This window comes from Choloepus didactylus, chromosome 8 (genome assembly GCF_015220235.1).
Source record: "Choloepus didactylus isolate mChoDid1 chromosome 8, mChoDid1.pri, whole genome shotgun sequence".
Classification (NCBI taxonomy): Eukaryota; Metazoa; Chordata; class Mammalia; order Pilosa; family Megalonychidae; genus Choloepus; species Choloepus didactylus.
Window position 1 is genome coordinate 100644103 of NC_051314.1, and position 17389 is coordinate 100661491.

A 17389-nucleotide genomic window follows, 5' to 3' on the forward strand; every position below is an offset into this window, starting at 1 on the left:
TTTTGTATACTGGCTATTCCTTTCAGTATCCTTATTGTGCTTACTTTTAAAAAACCTGCCTGGTTACATTGCTAACCGCTCACTCTTGCCAGTTACCTTTAATCTTTGCTCAATGTGTTTGCAGTTATAGTCATTATTTTTATTTTACTTCTACAATTTATTTTCCCCCAAGTCTGTCTTCAATTAGTCTTATTAAGTTTCATACTAGTTCTTCAACTAGAATTCTAATACTATCTTTATAGGAATTGATTTGTATCAATCCGACACATTTTTTTCATTCTTCATGCCTATAAATAAATGTAGATTTGGCTCAATTTAAACTGTACTAAATGATGACAACTGTTAATACACAGTATTCTCTTTTACTGCTTAGGGACTATCACCTAATTTTGTGCTGAAAATCAGAAATTTATTTCCAAATTTCTCTATCTTCTTGGCAAACTTTTGCTAAGTTAATATTTTTTATAGAACGAAAATATTTCAAACAAATATTTTCCCCTCTTTGAAGAATGGAAATAAAATTTGTATGTAGTTGACTTAATGACAAACATTGTCTTAACTGGAAGAAAGTAATACTCCATTTATGACCCAGTTTTTCACTGCATCATAAATAGAGTAAATGGACAAGAATGCAATACGGCATTGTCAATAGGCAGTACTGCCCTAGAACTACACACAGACAGTATGTGCTGCTGGATTCCCAGCACCATGGAAGAAACTGATGAGGCATTATAGGAAGCTGTTCTGAGGTACTTTTTAAAAAGGCATATATTTTCCCTCAGGCACAACAGTTTTTATTAAAGATCAACCTAGCAGCTATTCCACTTCTCAGGTCCAATCATACAAAGCTTGAAAAAGAAAAGGAAAAAAGAGAAAAATAATAGCTTCCTTTAATTGGATTCCAACAAAATCCACACAGTCTCATCAATGCTGGCACCAGGCAGATACAAAGGCAATAAAATGAAGAAAATGTTTAGGTACAGAAAGGCAAGGCTGGTAGAAAACAGCAAAATGTTAGGTTGCTATGATCAAGACCCTATTAAAAAAAAAAAGGCTTTATGAAAAAGAAAAGTTTTATTTCTTTTTCTGCACTTTAACTTGAATCACTACTTTGGTGAAGATTTTCAACTATTTACTCCAAGTTGCATAATAAATGACACTGTTGAAAATAGCACTCAGATAAGGAATTTAAAACTCTGCAGTTGCTTTGGTAACACTGACCACCACTTAACAGGAGGATGACTGATGAAAGCTTCCGTAATGTGCTGTGTGACTTACCCTTCTGCCACATTCTGTGATGGCCACTTGCAGAAAGGTGACACCCACCTCCACTCAGTAAGGTGAATGGCTTCTACTTCACCTCCATTGTCAGCTCCCCACTCTGTTAACTGTCCTTTGTGTTAACTGTGAGCATCATTTTTGTTTCAAAGTTACAGATGTCATTACATGAAAGGTCAGAACCTTCTGGTTTTAAATAAGTTAAGGCTACCTGACTAAGACAAGGAGGCAGGGCTAGGAGCAATTCTGTGGGCAGCACTTGACAGGGAACCCAAGAGGTTAGACCTTTCAGCTCAGTTAGCTGTTTTCCTTGTTTGTCAGATTATGTGCAAAACAAGTTTTGCTATGAAAACCCACTGCCTTAAATCAAGTCATGAAAGTTACCCAGCAGAATCTGTAAATCAACTAGGAACATGTACTATCTCAATATAGTATAATGATTGTAGGCACCTGAGTGTTTGTCAAAAGTAGACAATGAGCTAAGGTTTATTATTTATTGTTTTTGGCAAGGAAGATTCATTAGGAAAAAACCTAACAACAACAAAAGAACACAATTTTAATAAAAATTTGAACACTTTCTAGGTAAATTAAATAACCAAAGGCTACCTGACATCTATCTAGCTATATACTTTCCCAATTGTACTTGATAGCTTTTAGCAGGAAAGACTCATAGTAGGGCACTGAATTTGGGAGAAGTTAAAAAAAAAACAAAAAAAACAAAAAAAAACTGGTCATTAAATCAACACATCATTTTTCCCTTCAAATTATTTAGCCTTCTTTTATGTTATCACACACACATACACACACACAAAGGGGCAGCACCAGTGCATCTACTTGTCTGCAAGTTAAAAAAAAATCAAAGATACAGTCAAAAGTTGAAAATGTCAGTGAATCATAACTCCGTCTCTTACTTAGATTTACTTAATGTTCAATGAAGAACTCTAGTTAAAAAAAAAAGAAACCCAGCAGTTAATGAGCTAATGATTAGAAAATAAGTGCAAAAAACAATGTCAGTGTAGCAGCAAAATACAGTTATTGTTAACATTCCAATGCACCTCATTTATCATTTTTGTGCAAGAAAAATGACCACAGTCTGGCCAATTCCAGGTTTTAAGCTAAATTAAAACTCATACTTAATTAAGCAAATTATGCTTATTTGAAAAATAAATGAATTAAATTTCTCACAGAAATGATCTTTATAGACACTAATCATGTAGCAAATAAAGTACAAAATAAATACCAATGACAAAAAATATTGGAATGAACTTCTACAGCTAAATTTGGAATTTGAGGAAAGATGGTTTTACAATATATGTATTTTACATTGTCTTAGGTCTCTCTTATGCTATCGAGGTAAACCCAGTCATCTGAGATGCGTGTTTCCTTGTTTTAGTTTAGTTTTTTTTTTTTTTTTTTAACTGAACCGTAGCCATTTGATTGCAGAAGTTTATTTGTGATTTAGAGAAACCATAAAATGTTTTATCACTCTGAGGTCTGTGCTTTGTGTTTTTCTTCCCAACTTTCTCTCATCTTCCAAAACGATGGACATTAATCCAATCTTTATATCTAATAACCAAGAAGAAAACACCTGCTGGGTCTTGGGCAGTATCCTGTGTGTGGCTACACAACTTTCACCCCAGATGTTCGTCCACAGGAGATGAAGAGTAGGGGTAAGGAGGCTTGGAGAGGCAGTGGAGAGGGGCACACTGCGAGCTGGGACGTGGGTGCTCATCTGGGAGGGCCATGTCAGGACTGAAAATGAGAAACGAGCATGTCAGCAAGAAACACAAGGGGCCAAGCGCAGTTTTAAGAATTAGACAAATTATTTTCACATACATTTTAAAAACATCAACAGAAATTTTGCATGCCAAGACAGCTTCAGCTTTTCAAAACAATGCACAAAAAAGGAGAAATGAAACACGGTAAGAGAATGAATTCATATGAACTCTTACCCTGCAGTCCCTCTTTTCAGTTTTTGTACCGTCTCTTATTGGTATGGTCAGCTGCATAATTTCCCCAGGTCAGTTCTTTGCAAACTTTAATGTGCATACAGATCACCTGGGGATCTTGGTAAAATGCAGCTTCTGTTTCCAATGGTCTCAGACCTGAGATTCTGCATTTCTAACAAGCTGTTTGTTATGCTGCTGTGCCGGTGGATAGAACAAGGATTCGACATTTCTCTGGTGAATTCAGATTCCCTAGGATAATTAATTTGCCTACAGAAGCCTAATTTGCTCTAAAATTTCCTCCAACCTGCTTTTTAGCAGGTAAAGATGAGCAAAGAGTTTTAAAACATATCCCATTTGTTAAGTGTATACTGCCATGTTCCAAATCACTGCCTTGAGAGCCTCCGGTTTAAATGAACACAGAAATTCTCAGGCTTGTCCGGCTGTCCATCTCTAATCTTAAAAAATAAGGAAGCAAAATCATTGGATTTCCTAAGATAAAACCACAAAACTCATTTGTTTTCAAACTTTTTAAAAGGAGACTAACAGTCGGGAAATCACACTACGCGGGTTTCTTTTATCGAAAAAGGTCAGTATTTTCCTACTCCCTGCTCCCCTCCCCCATATTATGAAATTCAGTACCATGTAATCCATTTCTGCCGGAAGTGATATTTGAGAAAATCTTCACGTTTTATAATTATAGATATTATTTATTTATTTAAACATAGTTTCTTTACTTAAATTATCATTGAAGTCATATTAATAATTGGTATTAAACAAATAATTTTATCTTTGGCATTGAAATGATCCTTTATGTATATCTCTTGAATTATAATATAAAATCATAATATGTGATCTTAAAATAATAATCTCTGATCTGCTTGAAGTTACTGTTACTTTCCCAACTCTTCGTTTGAATGGTTGTAAATTTAGATCAGATTTGCTGCTCTGTATTGGTTAGGACAGTCAGAGATTAAAATTATTTTTCCTATCTATTTTTAAAATATGATAGAATATGGGAGAACTGGAGCTTCAACAAAATGACCGGGAAAATAATGCATGACAAGAAACATCCTTGACCTTCAAAATAGTACTGGGAACACAGCAGGGTACAGCTTAAGCAGACATATTTTCCTAAGGAACTAACAGAGTTTCTTTCAGGAAATCTACATGATTCTCTTTTTTTAGGAGAATAAACATTATTCAACATGTTACGAGAAGTCGTATAGGGTGGTCACATTATACTTAAGGGACAAGTTTTTGAAGACGGTGTAAGTGTCTATCTGAAGACTCTTCTTGATAAAGGAAGACAGGTACTTTTGCTTGATAAGCTGAAGTTACAGAAACAGGTTAAACACAGGTTACAGCTCACTTGGCCCAGCACCTCGACAGCAGGTCATTCATGATGATTTCAAATGTTTGTTATTATTCTGAATTTCTTACATAACATGGGAGATTATAAATATGTGATATTATACTATTGTTATTTTATATTTGCTTAAAATGCAATCAAGCTGAATATATTATGTGACAGATATAACATAACCTGGCTTACAGGTTAAGGAATTACTTTTTGAATGTAAATATTTGATATGTTTTAATCACTTAAACTATAGGATTAATTCAGATTCAGTTCTGATTGCTAAATATCTTGAGTAGAACACTTACGTTAACCTTTATCATTTACTTTTCGTAGGCAGAGCAAGTTGTAAAAAGTATACCTAGGATAACATTAAGATATATGAATGGATAATTCCTCAGAAAAGTTTCCGATCTTTTTTTCAAGTAAATAACTACTAGTAAAACTGGAGAAGTGCTAAATACAAACATCTCTGTATATTTAAATATATCCAAGGCTTTTATTTCATATCATATATCCTTTACTTATAAATGAATTTAATAAAGAAACTCTACGTTTCCAAATGTGAGAAAATACTCTTTTAAATGTTTCATTCAAAATCTGTACACCTGAAGAGTTGTTAGAATATATGGATGAAGTGAAGGAAATGTAAAGCAAGGTCATAAAACAATTTTTAAAAAATTGAGAAACAGAAACAGAGAGAACACCCGATCGGAAAACCTTAGCATTAACATTCTTAGCAAAATTTTTTACATGTTTCTCATTAAAGGAATGTTCCTTTTCAATTTGGGTGATAAAGTCAAGGTAGGGGATTTAAATACTCTGCTCCTCACAGCACAGCTAAAACCAGGGGAAAAAATTTCTGCAGTGCAGTGATATTTAGTGGGTACTGGGAGAAAGTGTGCTGGAGTCATCGAGTTCAGTTGCTTTTTAGGTATGTGGCCCTGAAAAAGTTATTTCACCTCCTTAAATCTTGGTTTCCTCATTTTAAAATGGGTGTAACAACAGCGCTCATTTTACGGGGTTGTTAATGGTTATCAAGTGTCATCATTGCCCAAGGTGAAGTGAAAGCTTATCTGAATTTGTCTGGTTCAGAGTAAGAATACAAATATTGGCTATGTGTTAACATTCTTGCTCGGAAGATGCAAAAAGGGCAGTGAGGGCATTAACTTCGATCCATTTGGGAGTGGACCTGGGTGGGAAAGACCAGTTATCAAACCAGTGGCTTTTAAAAAGAACTTTTTCAGGTCTATATGCATTTTATCATTTATTTTTGTGGACAGCAATGAATAACTGTGAGAGTCTACTCTGGACCACACTGTACTCGTGTGTGGGTAGAAATTACAAACCTCTGTAATTCATTAGATTGCTTTTGTTTACAGTATATCATCTGTGAGGAGGTAGCAAGCAATTTAGATTCAGTATTCTCAAAAGAGATGGAGCTGGGGCAAGTAACCATTGAGTCAAACTAGTTCTGGAAGAAAAGCAAGGTGAAAGAAAATTAAACTTAAAAATATTCCCTCGCTGCCCTTCCATTTCTTTTCTAATCAAAACACTTAAAACAGAAGCCTTCTCCACTCTTTGCCCAAGAAAATTAGTGATGTTACAAATGAGCCTGGCCTTGGTTAGTTCTCTCAATACCTATTCTCATTTCCACTTTAAAGGTGAAGAAGCAGGCTCTTAGCCAGCAAAAGCAACTTTCTCATGATTGCATAACTAGTCAGAGGTGGTATTCGAACCCAAGCAATCTGACTCCACAGCTCATTCCCTCAAACCCAGGTAACCAGTGTTTGCTGAGCACCACATGGGGTACCCTGGGTGAGGGTGGGGCTGGCTTGTGGAGAATGTACTGTAGGATAAGAGACCATGTTCTCAACATTATCCATTTAGATCCTGCTGAGATGGGTTTGGACATCTGTAAGTATAATCAGTTACTTCATAACCAAAATTAGAGTTGTCTGCTGTTATAAAATGACATTAGTACATTAGCAAAGAACTGCCTAGAAATTTAAAAAAATCCTGCAGCTGGAAGTGGTGGGAACAGCAGACTGAGAGACGACAAATGGGAGACACTGGCTTGGGGCCTATTTAATTGTGCACTTTATTTGACTAATTGGATGTTCCATTTGTACAGCCCGACCACCTCGGAGACCAAGTCACACTTGGGTTTTGGCTGCCTCTGTGTTTGGGAGCTTGTGGCTCTGCAGCGTCCCTGGCTCTAACCCTTGCCCACCTGTGGCCTGACATCTATTCCTCAGACACGCCTGGAAATATCTTTGGGCCTCTCCTGCCTCTCCTACTTAAAAGAAGCCTTCCCCTGGAGGAAGAGCAAAAGAAACATTAAGTAAGGAAAGCACACAGAGCAGACCAGGCTATAGAATGTGGCACATCAGAGGCTAGTAACTGGAGAGGAAGTTGATGAAGTCCTGATGAGGTCCTGTGGTGCTGTGCAGAGGTTCAGCTGGATGGAGGTAAATTCATGGCTGATTTGGGAAGCTGTCCACAATTTATGTGTTCATGTGGCTATCACAGCTCAGGAACAATAGGCCTTGTATCACCTCCATTGAAATTCTTATATCTGATTTACTTTGACTTTTAACACTAAGGATGTCTCACATAATATATTCAGAGAATGCCCTAAGGGAGAGGTAAGCAAGTCTTTAAAATAATGGATCAATTTCTTTAACATATGTTGGAACTTCTATTTTTAAAAGCCTTCAAGAAACATGAGAAGACTTAGCCTTTGTAGGGATTACAAAACTCTAAATTTGCAAATTAACTTGTAACAAAACATTGCTATTAAAAATAAAAAAACAAAAAACCTCCAAGATAATTCTCACATAGAGCCAGGGTCGAGAACCTCTGAGATACACAATGATTTAGTGATTTTCCCAATACCTGAACTTTGACAGTTACAAAAAAATATATGTGCATGTCCTTGTCCTCCTAACAACTCCTCATAAGAGCAAAGGCTAGACCTGGGTTAAAATTCTGTCTGTTCCGCTTACTAGTTTGGGGTCCTCAAGCAAGTTGCTTAACTTTTCTGAGCCTCTGTTTCCTTGTCTGTAAAACGGAAATAATCAAACTTCATAAACATCTTGTGTGTGTGCAATAAATATCATAATGTATATGAGAAGTGGAGCACAATGCCTAGTAATCAGTAAATGGCAGTCATTATAATTTATAATATGAAAATATATGTAACATACCTCAATCCAAAATGATGGGGAAGCTCAAATGTCACATTTAAATTCCATCTTATTTTTTTTAAATTGGTTATATATTTTCAATTTTGTAGGACCAATTTATATTACAGTGTCAGAATTCTAGAGAATACATTATACAACTACTTATGCTAAGAAATGAGAGATGAAATGTTAAGTTAAATACTGGAAAAGAACTTAGTTTACAATTATTTTATATCTCAGTTCCACCATTTATACACTTGCCTGTCTCCTTCATAAACAGGCAGAGGAAAAACAAGTTTACTTTTCCCCTTTGACCTTGAGGGATACAGCAATTTACCCTTTAAGAAATTTGACAGAAGGGAGGCAATAATACCAGCTGCCATTGATTCACTGAATCTATATTTAAGGTTCTATACTTCTATTATCCTCAGTTAATCCATGACCATGCTATGATGCAGGAATTATTACTATTAATATACTTATTTTACAACTAGGAGACTAGCTCAGTCAGGTTAGGCTACTTGCCAGAGGCCACACAGCTAACAACTGACAAACTAGAATTTGAACCAACACATTCCTGATGCCAGTCCTCTGCCTTACCACCTGCTCCCCCATCCCCTGCACAGAGATTTATGGCTGCCTGATCCCTGGTCCTTGGCTGAGGACTTAAAGTGAAAGCTTATGAATGTGTAGGAGGCTAAATCCATTCATTTATCAAACTATAATTTTTGTTAATAAGTAGAAAAAGTAGTGCTTGGGAGAACACAAGAAAATACACAGATTTCGGGCAATAAATGAACATACAAATTCAGGGCAATAAGCAAATTATACAAATTCTCAAGAGAAGGGCAAATTTGGAAATGTTTATACTTTAAAAAGAAATCTGTTGTTGTAAATCCAATCACAAGCTTTAGAAAACATACTCCTACTTAGTCATTCTTCTTTTTCTTTGAGAGAAAGAAAGAGAGAAATCTAATGTAGAACTCTACAGGAAAAAAAATACATGCCTGTGGAGGCAAGAAAAACATAATTATACACAAGTAAATTAAATTTAAAGTTATTTTCATCTGGAATAGAAACTGTCAGCAAACTCTCCAGTTAGTGTCAGGGATTGTGTGAAACTGATTAAAATTCTTCAGTTCAATGACACATGAAGGGCACTGTAACTGCAAATGTTCCCCCTTTGAATGTCAATTGCAAGGTTTTCTCCATCTTTCAAATTCATTTTTAATGAGGGTACTGAGAGGACAGAAAAGGGAAACACTTTTATAAAGTTGTCCAGGAACAGGTAATAAGGATGTTTTATAGTCTTCCTATTTGTTTATCTGAGAAATATATTCTAACGACAAAAAAAAAAGTAGGGCAAATATCTTAAGAATTACAGGCTTTATACCTTAATGGTAATGAAATAATGTACCAAAACAATTATTTACTCATAATAGAGGAGGTGAAGGCAGCTAGTGGCAAGTAAAATAAACTCTAGCTCTCTTGCATTGGGCACATATGGACTTCAGGCTATTTGGTATGTGTATGTAGTCCATTCGTGAAATAAAATGTAGCAAAATATAAATACATATAAGGACTCATGGTGTTGGAAAGGGTAGCTGGGAGTCTATGGATTTGACATGCAGCTGGGTGGAAAGAGAAATGAGTTCTGAATTTACCTGACAGTCGGGCAGTCTTGCCTCTCGACTAGTTGTGAGCACTGTGGCGGTACGGAGGCAGCAGGCTGCTGACAATCTACAAGAAACTGATAAATTAGACATGTATACAAAGAGATGACAGAGCAAGGTGTTAGTAACAGTATAAAGCCTAAAGCAGCTGCTTGAGAGATTTAGTGAGGAATGTGCATTCACACAGAATCATCTTGATCAAGCATTTTTTTTTTTCATGAAAGATGCCAATAGAGAAGACAGGGTTTTTTTTTTTTTTTTCTCTGTTAACTACAGTATTACAAAAATTAGGAACGCAAAAATTAAGAGTGGGATTTCTCAAGTACATGATGACATGCTTGCCCATTCATGTTTGGTAATTGTATACATCTAAAAATAAAGGGTATATTAGTATAATGAAAGATCTTCAAGTTCTGAACTTGAGCATGATCTTGGTTTACTTAACTTAGCACCTACACCTGCTATTCTGAAATGGAATATATTCAGATAACTGACTTTATTGTCAGGTCACATGGGCATATCATCCACCACATAGGTTACATTGAGAGAAGCATGCAATACAATCTTTCCCAAGGTTAATAGAATGACATTGAACAAGGAAATCATCTTCCTAGCTTTTAGAAAATAGAATTTATTTATTCAAAACAAGAATTGTTAGCAGAAATCTTAGAATGGTTATTATACAGTAAGTTATTAGTAACTTGGACTGAGAAAGAAAGCCAACTTGAATTAGCAGAGAATCCACTTTTACTTTGTTTTTACCATTTTAAAGTCACATAATATAACTCACACCAGATTAACAAAATCCCAACTAGTAAAAGTCCATGCTTTCACAGATGAGTTAAATTAAACATCTCCTCCAAGAGAGACCATGTGCCGAACACTAAAATAAGCAAAGGACAGTGTGCTTACTGGACCCAGAGTGACAATAGAAACACCAAAAAAGTTGGTTTAAAATGTATACATTACATTTCTGCAAAAAATTTTTGCAAAAATATTAAAATTAGAGTTAGACTTAAAAATGCAATTATTCTTAGATAATTGAAGCAGGTTCCTCTTGCTAACTGTTCAGACTATATATTCACATAGCAAGTGATCCTCAATATATTACTCAGATACTATTTAAAACAAATTATCACAAATTCTGGATTTATAGCCTTGAATAAATAAGGGTCTACTGAAATTTTCATTTAAAAGGCTTGTATCTAAGGATCATGTGTTCTAAATCCAGTATATTCTCTGTTATAACAAAACCTGTCTATATAATTCCAGAGTACTGAAATTCATTAAATACTGTTGATGCTTTTTTTATAAGACATTGGTAACCAAACAAAGCTCTCTGTAATGCAAAGTAGAATACCATATAAAGCAGGCTTGCTTTGGGGTTCATTTGAGGGAACACATCATTACTGAGCTATCCTTTTATAAGGATAAGAGTGTCTTATCAATTATTGACTATTGACAGGAATGATAATACCTGATTCTTTTGAATAGCCTGTATTCATATTGTAGCATTCAGTGAAAGTCTTTCAAATATAACAAATTTTCTCAGAATTTGGGATTTTTTTTTTTAACTCTGCCAATTTTGCAGCTTTATTAGCTCAAATGATTCCCTTTTGTAGAAACTCAGAGTCTTAAATGATGCATTTCTTTGTGTTCCTTTCATCTTTCCTATCTAAGTGGCAATTTAGGAATGTTGTGGATTAATTTAGACAACTATTTTGTTAGGGTCACCAATCAGTTTTGCTTTATTTAAGCAGATGTTCGCTGCCCTCCTATGGCGTACTTAGGTAAACACAATGGATGCAAATTAACATGAACACTTGGAAAACAAACCACTCTAGGACCTGGCCATACTAAGGAAATGTATAAATGAAGTATACGTTAAATGAAGCTCTTCTAAAGCAGGCTGGCCTCTAAGGAATGGCAATACTTAGAATTAGATATTTAAATAACTTAAATCTTAGAGGTTTTCAAATCTTACTTATATTAGAAAGGTATTTTTGACAATATAGTCATGAAATTATTATTCAAAATATGCTTTGTGATGAAATTTAAAAAGCAGGCAAACAAATACAATGCATTCCCATAATTGTTTAAATGTTGTAGATACTCTTCTTCACATTTAATGAATATCATTTTCTCCTCCTTTGGAATTAATATCACCTCTGGCTAAATTTGTGTGTGTGTGTGTGTGTATTTATTATTTATAAGCACTTAGGTATGTGTTGTCCTTAAAGAATAAAAATCAAATTCTGTATATAAGATGGTGACCGATGAAAAAAATTAAATTAAAAAATAGTTGAAGTGCTCAGACTCAATTGTCTTCTAATTCCATCTTCTTGTGACTATAGCCCTCCAATCATGTCAATTCTAGCCCAACTGAGCAGCCTATGTGTATTAACACATATCTTGTAAAATGAAGGGGGTGTGATGAGAGATGAAGAGAGTCCCTTCCAACTCTGACAGGCTTTGGGCTGTGGACTTCATCCTCAGCTGCATTCTCTCACCTGTTTTGGCTAGGAACTTGGCCTTATCTCATTGCTTTGATGACAATCACATCAATTTGACTGATGCTAATTACAAGACTTAAGTAGGAGGGTTTGCAGAACCCCAGAAGCCACTGCTGTCTTCTGGGCCACTGGAAATTCATCTGAACCATTCAACAATCAAGTTAACAAACTCCTATTATGTTCCAGAACCTGTTAGGCAGTGGGAACAAAAGGTGAACAGAGAAGATATGTTCTCTGCCTCAAAGAACTCACGTTTGATTGAAGGAGACAAGAACCTTCAACAAAAAATTATAATAAAGTATGATGGTGGTGAGGATGAGAATGATAGCACCTAGCACTTACTTATTGCTTACAATGTGCCAGCCACTGTGTAGGCACTTTATATACATGATCTCCTTTAAATCTCTATTAATTCCATTTTACAGATGAGAAAATTGGGACTTAGGTTAAATAACTTGCCAAAGTCCACTATGAGATGGAGCTGGGATGTGAACCAAGGTTTGGATGATTCAAAGACGGACCTTACCTGACAGACACATCCCTGTATTGCCTCCCAAGATAAGGACAATATAGGGTATTAAAGAGGCTCAGGCAGAAACACAACTAACTCTAAGTGGTGAGTGACTGCTTCTTGGAGGGGGTGATATCTAAACTGATACCTAAAAAATAAGTCATTAGCCCAGTAATTCCTTAACAACTACCAACTGTTTATGGCCTCTCCTAATATTAATAAAATATTTTATCATAAATTAATTAGTTATGTGAAATGTTCAGAACTGAATTAGACAACACTGTAAGTCTATGTTATAAGGACATAAGCCTGAGAAATGTCATAACATACTCAAGAGATTATTAGTGCTTCAAGGGCAGGGATGACTAAGAAACATCTTACAGCTGAAAGCATGATATGTTCATGAAAGTACCCCTGTATCACATTCCTCTATAAACAAAGGCCACAAATAGAAGAGAAGGTTTAAAAGAGAAGCAGAAGGAAGAATGATTCAGTAGTTTCTCCTAGGAACTTTACATTAGTTATTTGTTTTAAGTCTTAGTGATACTCTGGAGTTATTGTCACTATTTCTATGATGAGGAAAATAAGACTTTTTGGTATACAAGACTGTCTCAAACTCTCAAATATCCTGAAACTGTTTTTTTTCCCCCTTTAACAGTTTTCATGACCTCTCCCACCAGAACCATACACAGAGCTTGGCATCACAGTAGATGCTCCACATCTGGAGTCAAATAGATAAATATAATTCCACCAGACAGTTTAGATACTGATTTGAAGGCATTGATTAAATTAATACATGACCACCACATATATTTACTTGTCCAAGGTCATACAGCTAGGAAGTGGCACAGCATGGATTTAAATTTAGACTTTTCTGTCGCTAAGGCCTACTTTCTAAACACTACATCGGTTGCCTCTCAAATTGATGCCAGCCACCTCCAAAAAACATTAGGGTTATGAGTCAAATAAATAAATATAATTCCACCAGACAGTTTAGATACTGATTTGAAGGCAACTGATTACCTCAAAAACACAAAGCAAGGCATAGGAAGCAGGAATACAATGGTTAATATTCAGCTTTTAAAAAGAGGTGGCAGGATATAACAAATGTCTTTGACGAGGAGAGAAAATCTTACCACATGGTTTTTTGTTTTTGTTTTTGTTTTCTTTTTTTTTTTTTTTACTTTTCAAGGCAGGGCCCACTTTTAGAAAATTAGCAAATTTAGGCTACTCTTCTAAAATGAATGCCTTAAGGAGTCCATGAGTCCACTGGAGGCCATTTGGGATGGGAGTGGGCACCTCTGTTTTGGCTCCACTCCTGGTCAACGTGCAGAGGTGAAGGCTGGTGAAGACACTGTGGATGAAAGCTGATCTCTAGAGACCATTCTCAGGCATGATGAGCGGTGGAGATGCAGGGGTGCTTTCTTGGTGCCCAGATGCTCTGTGGGAGGCAGAGCAGCAGCTCTTTGAGGCAAATAGTCTCCTCCAGAATGGTACCTTACTCCCTTGTTCCCCTGACATAAGAACCAATGCATGGTAAATGCATAACTGTGATTATACCAGGAGCCACTGACTGTACACTTAGGATGGATTGTATGGTGTGTGAATAAAAATTTTTTTAAAAAAAGAACCAGTGCAGCCCTACCTTTACATGAGATCTTATTTTCCATACCTCATCTCTTTCCCTCATGACCCTAAACTCCTCCAGGTGCTGCACACTTTTCCATGAAAACTATCTTCGTCTCCTTAGTTTTCCTTGGGACAAATAATCCAAATTCTCTCAATTACTCATTATAAGACACAATTTCAACTTCCCTCACTCTACTTGTTCTCTGAACATATTCCAGTTTGTGCAGATCTTTCTAAAAATGAGGTGTTCACAAAGGAAGTCCATGTGTGAGAAGGTCTGACTGGTGACAAGTAGAGTCGCAGTGTTGCCTCATCCTACACATGCCAATTCTATTTAAACAGCTGAATCCGGCAAAATAATTTTTGGCAGCCACATCACAATGCTATTTCATGAGCTTATTGCTTTGTTCACAGATGGTGCTATCAAGCCATTGCTTCCTCCTTCAGTATGCACTTGTGTTTGGGATTCCAATGCAGCATTTCATATATTTTAACTTTATGATCATTCTTAATAAATTTCATTTTTTCCATCTGATGCATCTTTTGGACCCCATTCTGTCATCTAAAATATTAACTTCCCATGTCATTTATTTCTCTCCCAAATCAGAAAAGATGATAGCATGATCTTCATAGTTTGTCTTCATCTAATATTATCAATCTATAATAGGCCCAGGCTAAGTAGAGACCCTATTTCATAAATGCCAATCTATGAATTTGGACCCTTTGAACATGTCATTCATTCAGTTATGAATCCAGACAGTTCTGTTATCATCTAGAATTGATTTCTCTGTTTGTTTCAAAAGTATTACAAAATAATTGGTTAGGTGTTTGTCAAAGTTCAGTATGTTAGCATTTTCCATGATCTTACGAAATAGAGAATGACGGTAGTGTAGAGTAAGTCATTCTTAATGAACCCAAGCTGGCTCTCAGCAAACTCTTTTATATACTGAGCATATGAAATCCATCTAGAATCTTGAATTTTGCCTAGATTTCTAGGATCTTGCCTAGGATCAGCCTCAAGTTTGTTGGGCAACAGTTTAGAAGAACATCTTTCTTTTCCATTGTTTAAAAACTGCCTTTCCACATCTCATGTCTTCTGAAACACCCATTTGTTTATAGCTTTTATTTCCATATTCTGTTCCTCCCTGGGCACCTCTCTCCTCCATCTTCCATATGCCTGTGATTTTTAAGGCATCCTTCCTTCAACAAAGAAAGTGAGAAGGATGTGGGCTTTTCTTTTTCCTTTTGAAATTGGCAACTTAAATATTCAAAAACAGGCAGGAGAAATGTAAGTTTATGACTGAAAGAGCAAACGTACCTCTTGGCAAGACACACATTATCTTTGTTAACTTGGTGTACTCATTCCAAGACTTTTAAAAATTAAATCTGTCCAGCTTGAACAACTGCTGTCATAGAATAGTGCAATGCTGTTATTCACAAACTGATAACACTCTGAAGCAAAATTCTTACATCCATAGAATAAACAGTAGTCACTAAAGACCTTTCCATAATGACGGATGATTAACAGTTAGCAGAATACAAATGTTTAATTATGAAAGGTGTTTGGTAAGAGGTTGACAGACAGTTATGAATTTTACTACTCCCTAGTTAATGATACCAGAGAGGTATCCTCTTCTATTTCCTTATAAGAGAGGAAAGGACATCCCTCTTCTTTCTGCAAACCTGGCCATGTCCTTCCAAATTATTTACTAATTTTGGGGAATGGACAGAAAAGGAAGAGGTGACAAAAGGAATGGAGGAGGAAGAGGGAAGGAAGAGAGATAATGATAATATGTAATATTTATTAAATGCTGAATAGTTGTAGACACTGGGCTAAGCACTTTGCATGCAACAGCTGTTTAATCCTTATAAAAACACAGTGAGAGGGCAGGGGCAAGATGGCAGACTGGTGAGCTGTATGTTTTAGTTACTCCTCCAGGAAAGTAGGTAAAAAGCCAGGAACTGCGTGGACTGGACACCACAGAGCAATCTGTCTTTGGGCATACTTCATACAACACTCATGAAAACGTGGAACTGCTGAGATCAGCGAGATCTGTAAGTTTTTGCGGCCAGGGGACCCGCGCCCCTCCCTGCCAGGCTCAGTCCCGGGGGAGGAGGGGCTGTCAGCTCCAGGAAGGAGAAGGGAGAATTGCAGTGACTGCTCCTATCGGAAACTCATTCTACTGATTCAAACTCCAACCATAGATAGACTGAGACCAGACACCAGAGACTCTGAGAGCAGCCAGCCCAGCAGAGAGGAGACAGGCATAGAAAAAAAACAACACGAAAAACTCCAAAATAAAAGCAGAGGATTTTTGGAGTTCTGGTGAACACAGAAAGGGGAAGGGCGGAGATCAGGCCTTGAGGCGCATATGCAAATCCCGAAGCAAGGCTGATCTCTCTGCCCTGTGCACCTTTCCTTAAAGGCCCTGGTTGCTTTGTCTATTAGCATTTCAATAACCCATTAGATCTCTGAGGAGGGCCGTTTTTTTTTTGTTTTTTTTTTTTTTTTTTAAATCCTTTTTGCTTTTTCTAAAACAATTACTCTAAGAAGCTCAATACAGAAAGCTTCAAAGAATTGAAATTTGGGCACGTCAAGTCAAGAGCAGAACTAAGAGAGCTCTGAGACAAAAGGCAATAATCCAGTGGCTGAGAAAATTCACTAAACAACACAACTTCCCAAGAAAAGGGGGGTGTCCGCTCACAGCCACCATCCTGGTGGACAGGAAACACTCCTGCCCATCGCCAGCCCCATAGCCCAGAGCTGCCCCAGACAACCCAGTGTGACGGAAGTGCTTCAAATAACAGGCACACACCACAAAACTGGGCGTGGACATTAGCCTTCCCTGCAACCTCAGCTGAATGTCCCAGAGCTGGGAAGGGGGAGCAGTGTGAATTAACAGAGCCCCATTCAGCCATCATTTGAGCAGACTGGGAGCCTCCTAACACAGGCCAGCAGCCCAGAACTGCTCTGGGGGAACGGCACTCACCTGTGACATAGCACAGTCATCCCTCAACAGAGGACCCGGGGTGCACAGCCTGGAAGAGGGGCCCACTTGCAAGTCTCAGGAGCCATACGCCAATACCAAAGACTTGTGGGTCAGTGGCAGAGACAAACTGTGGCAGGACTGAACTGAAGGATTAGACTATTGCAGTAGCTTTAAAACTCTAGGATCATCAGGGAGATTTGATTGTTAGGGCCACCCCCCCTCCCCGACTGCCCAGAAACACGCCCCACATACAGGGCAGGCAACACCAACTACACACGCAAGCTTGGTACACCAATTGGGC

General features: G+C 37.0%; 1 protein-coding gene across 4 annotated transcripts in view; it reads right to left on the reverse strand.

Moving 5' to 3' along the window:
- Window positions 1-2778: 2778 nt before the first annotated feature.
- The window catches only part of BICD1 (BICD cargo adaptor 1), a 311166-nt gene continuing 296555 nt past the window's right edge, over window positions 2779-17389 (reverse strand). Inside the window, exons 9-10 of one of the 4 annotated variants that reach the window (XM_037846188.1) lie at window positions 9437-9512; window positions 2779-3030 (exon numbers count right to left, since the gene is read on the reverse strand). In XM_037846188.1, coding sequence (XP_037702116.1) covers window positions 2910-3030; window positions 9437-9512 — 197 coding nt within the window. In that variant the 3' untranslated portion in view covers window positions 2779-2909. Of the gene's footprint in view, window positions 3031-9436; window positions 9523-17389 lie in introns of all 4 variants that reach the window. The other 3 variants (XM_037846190.1, XM_037846189.1, XM_037846192.1) reach the window with 3 other exon arrangements.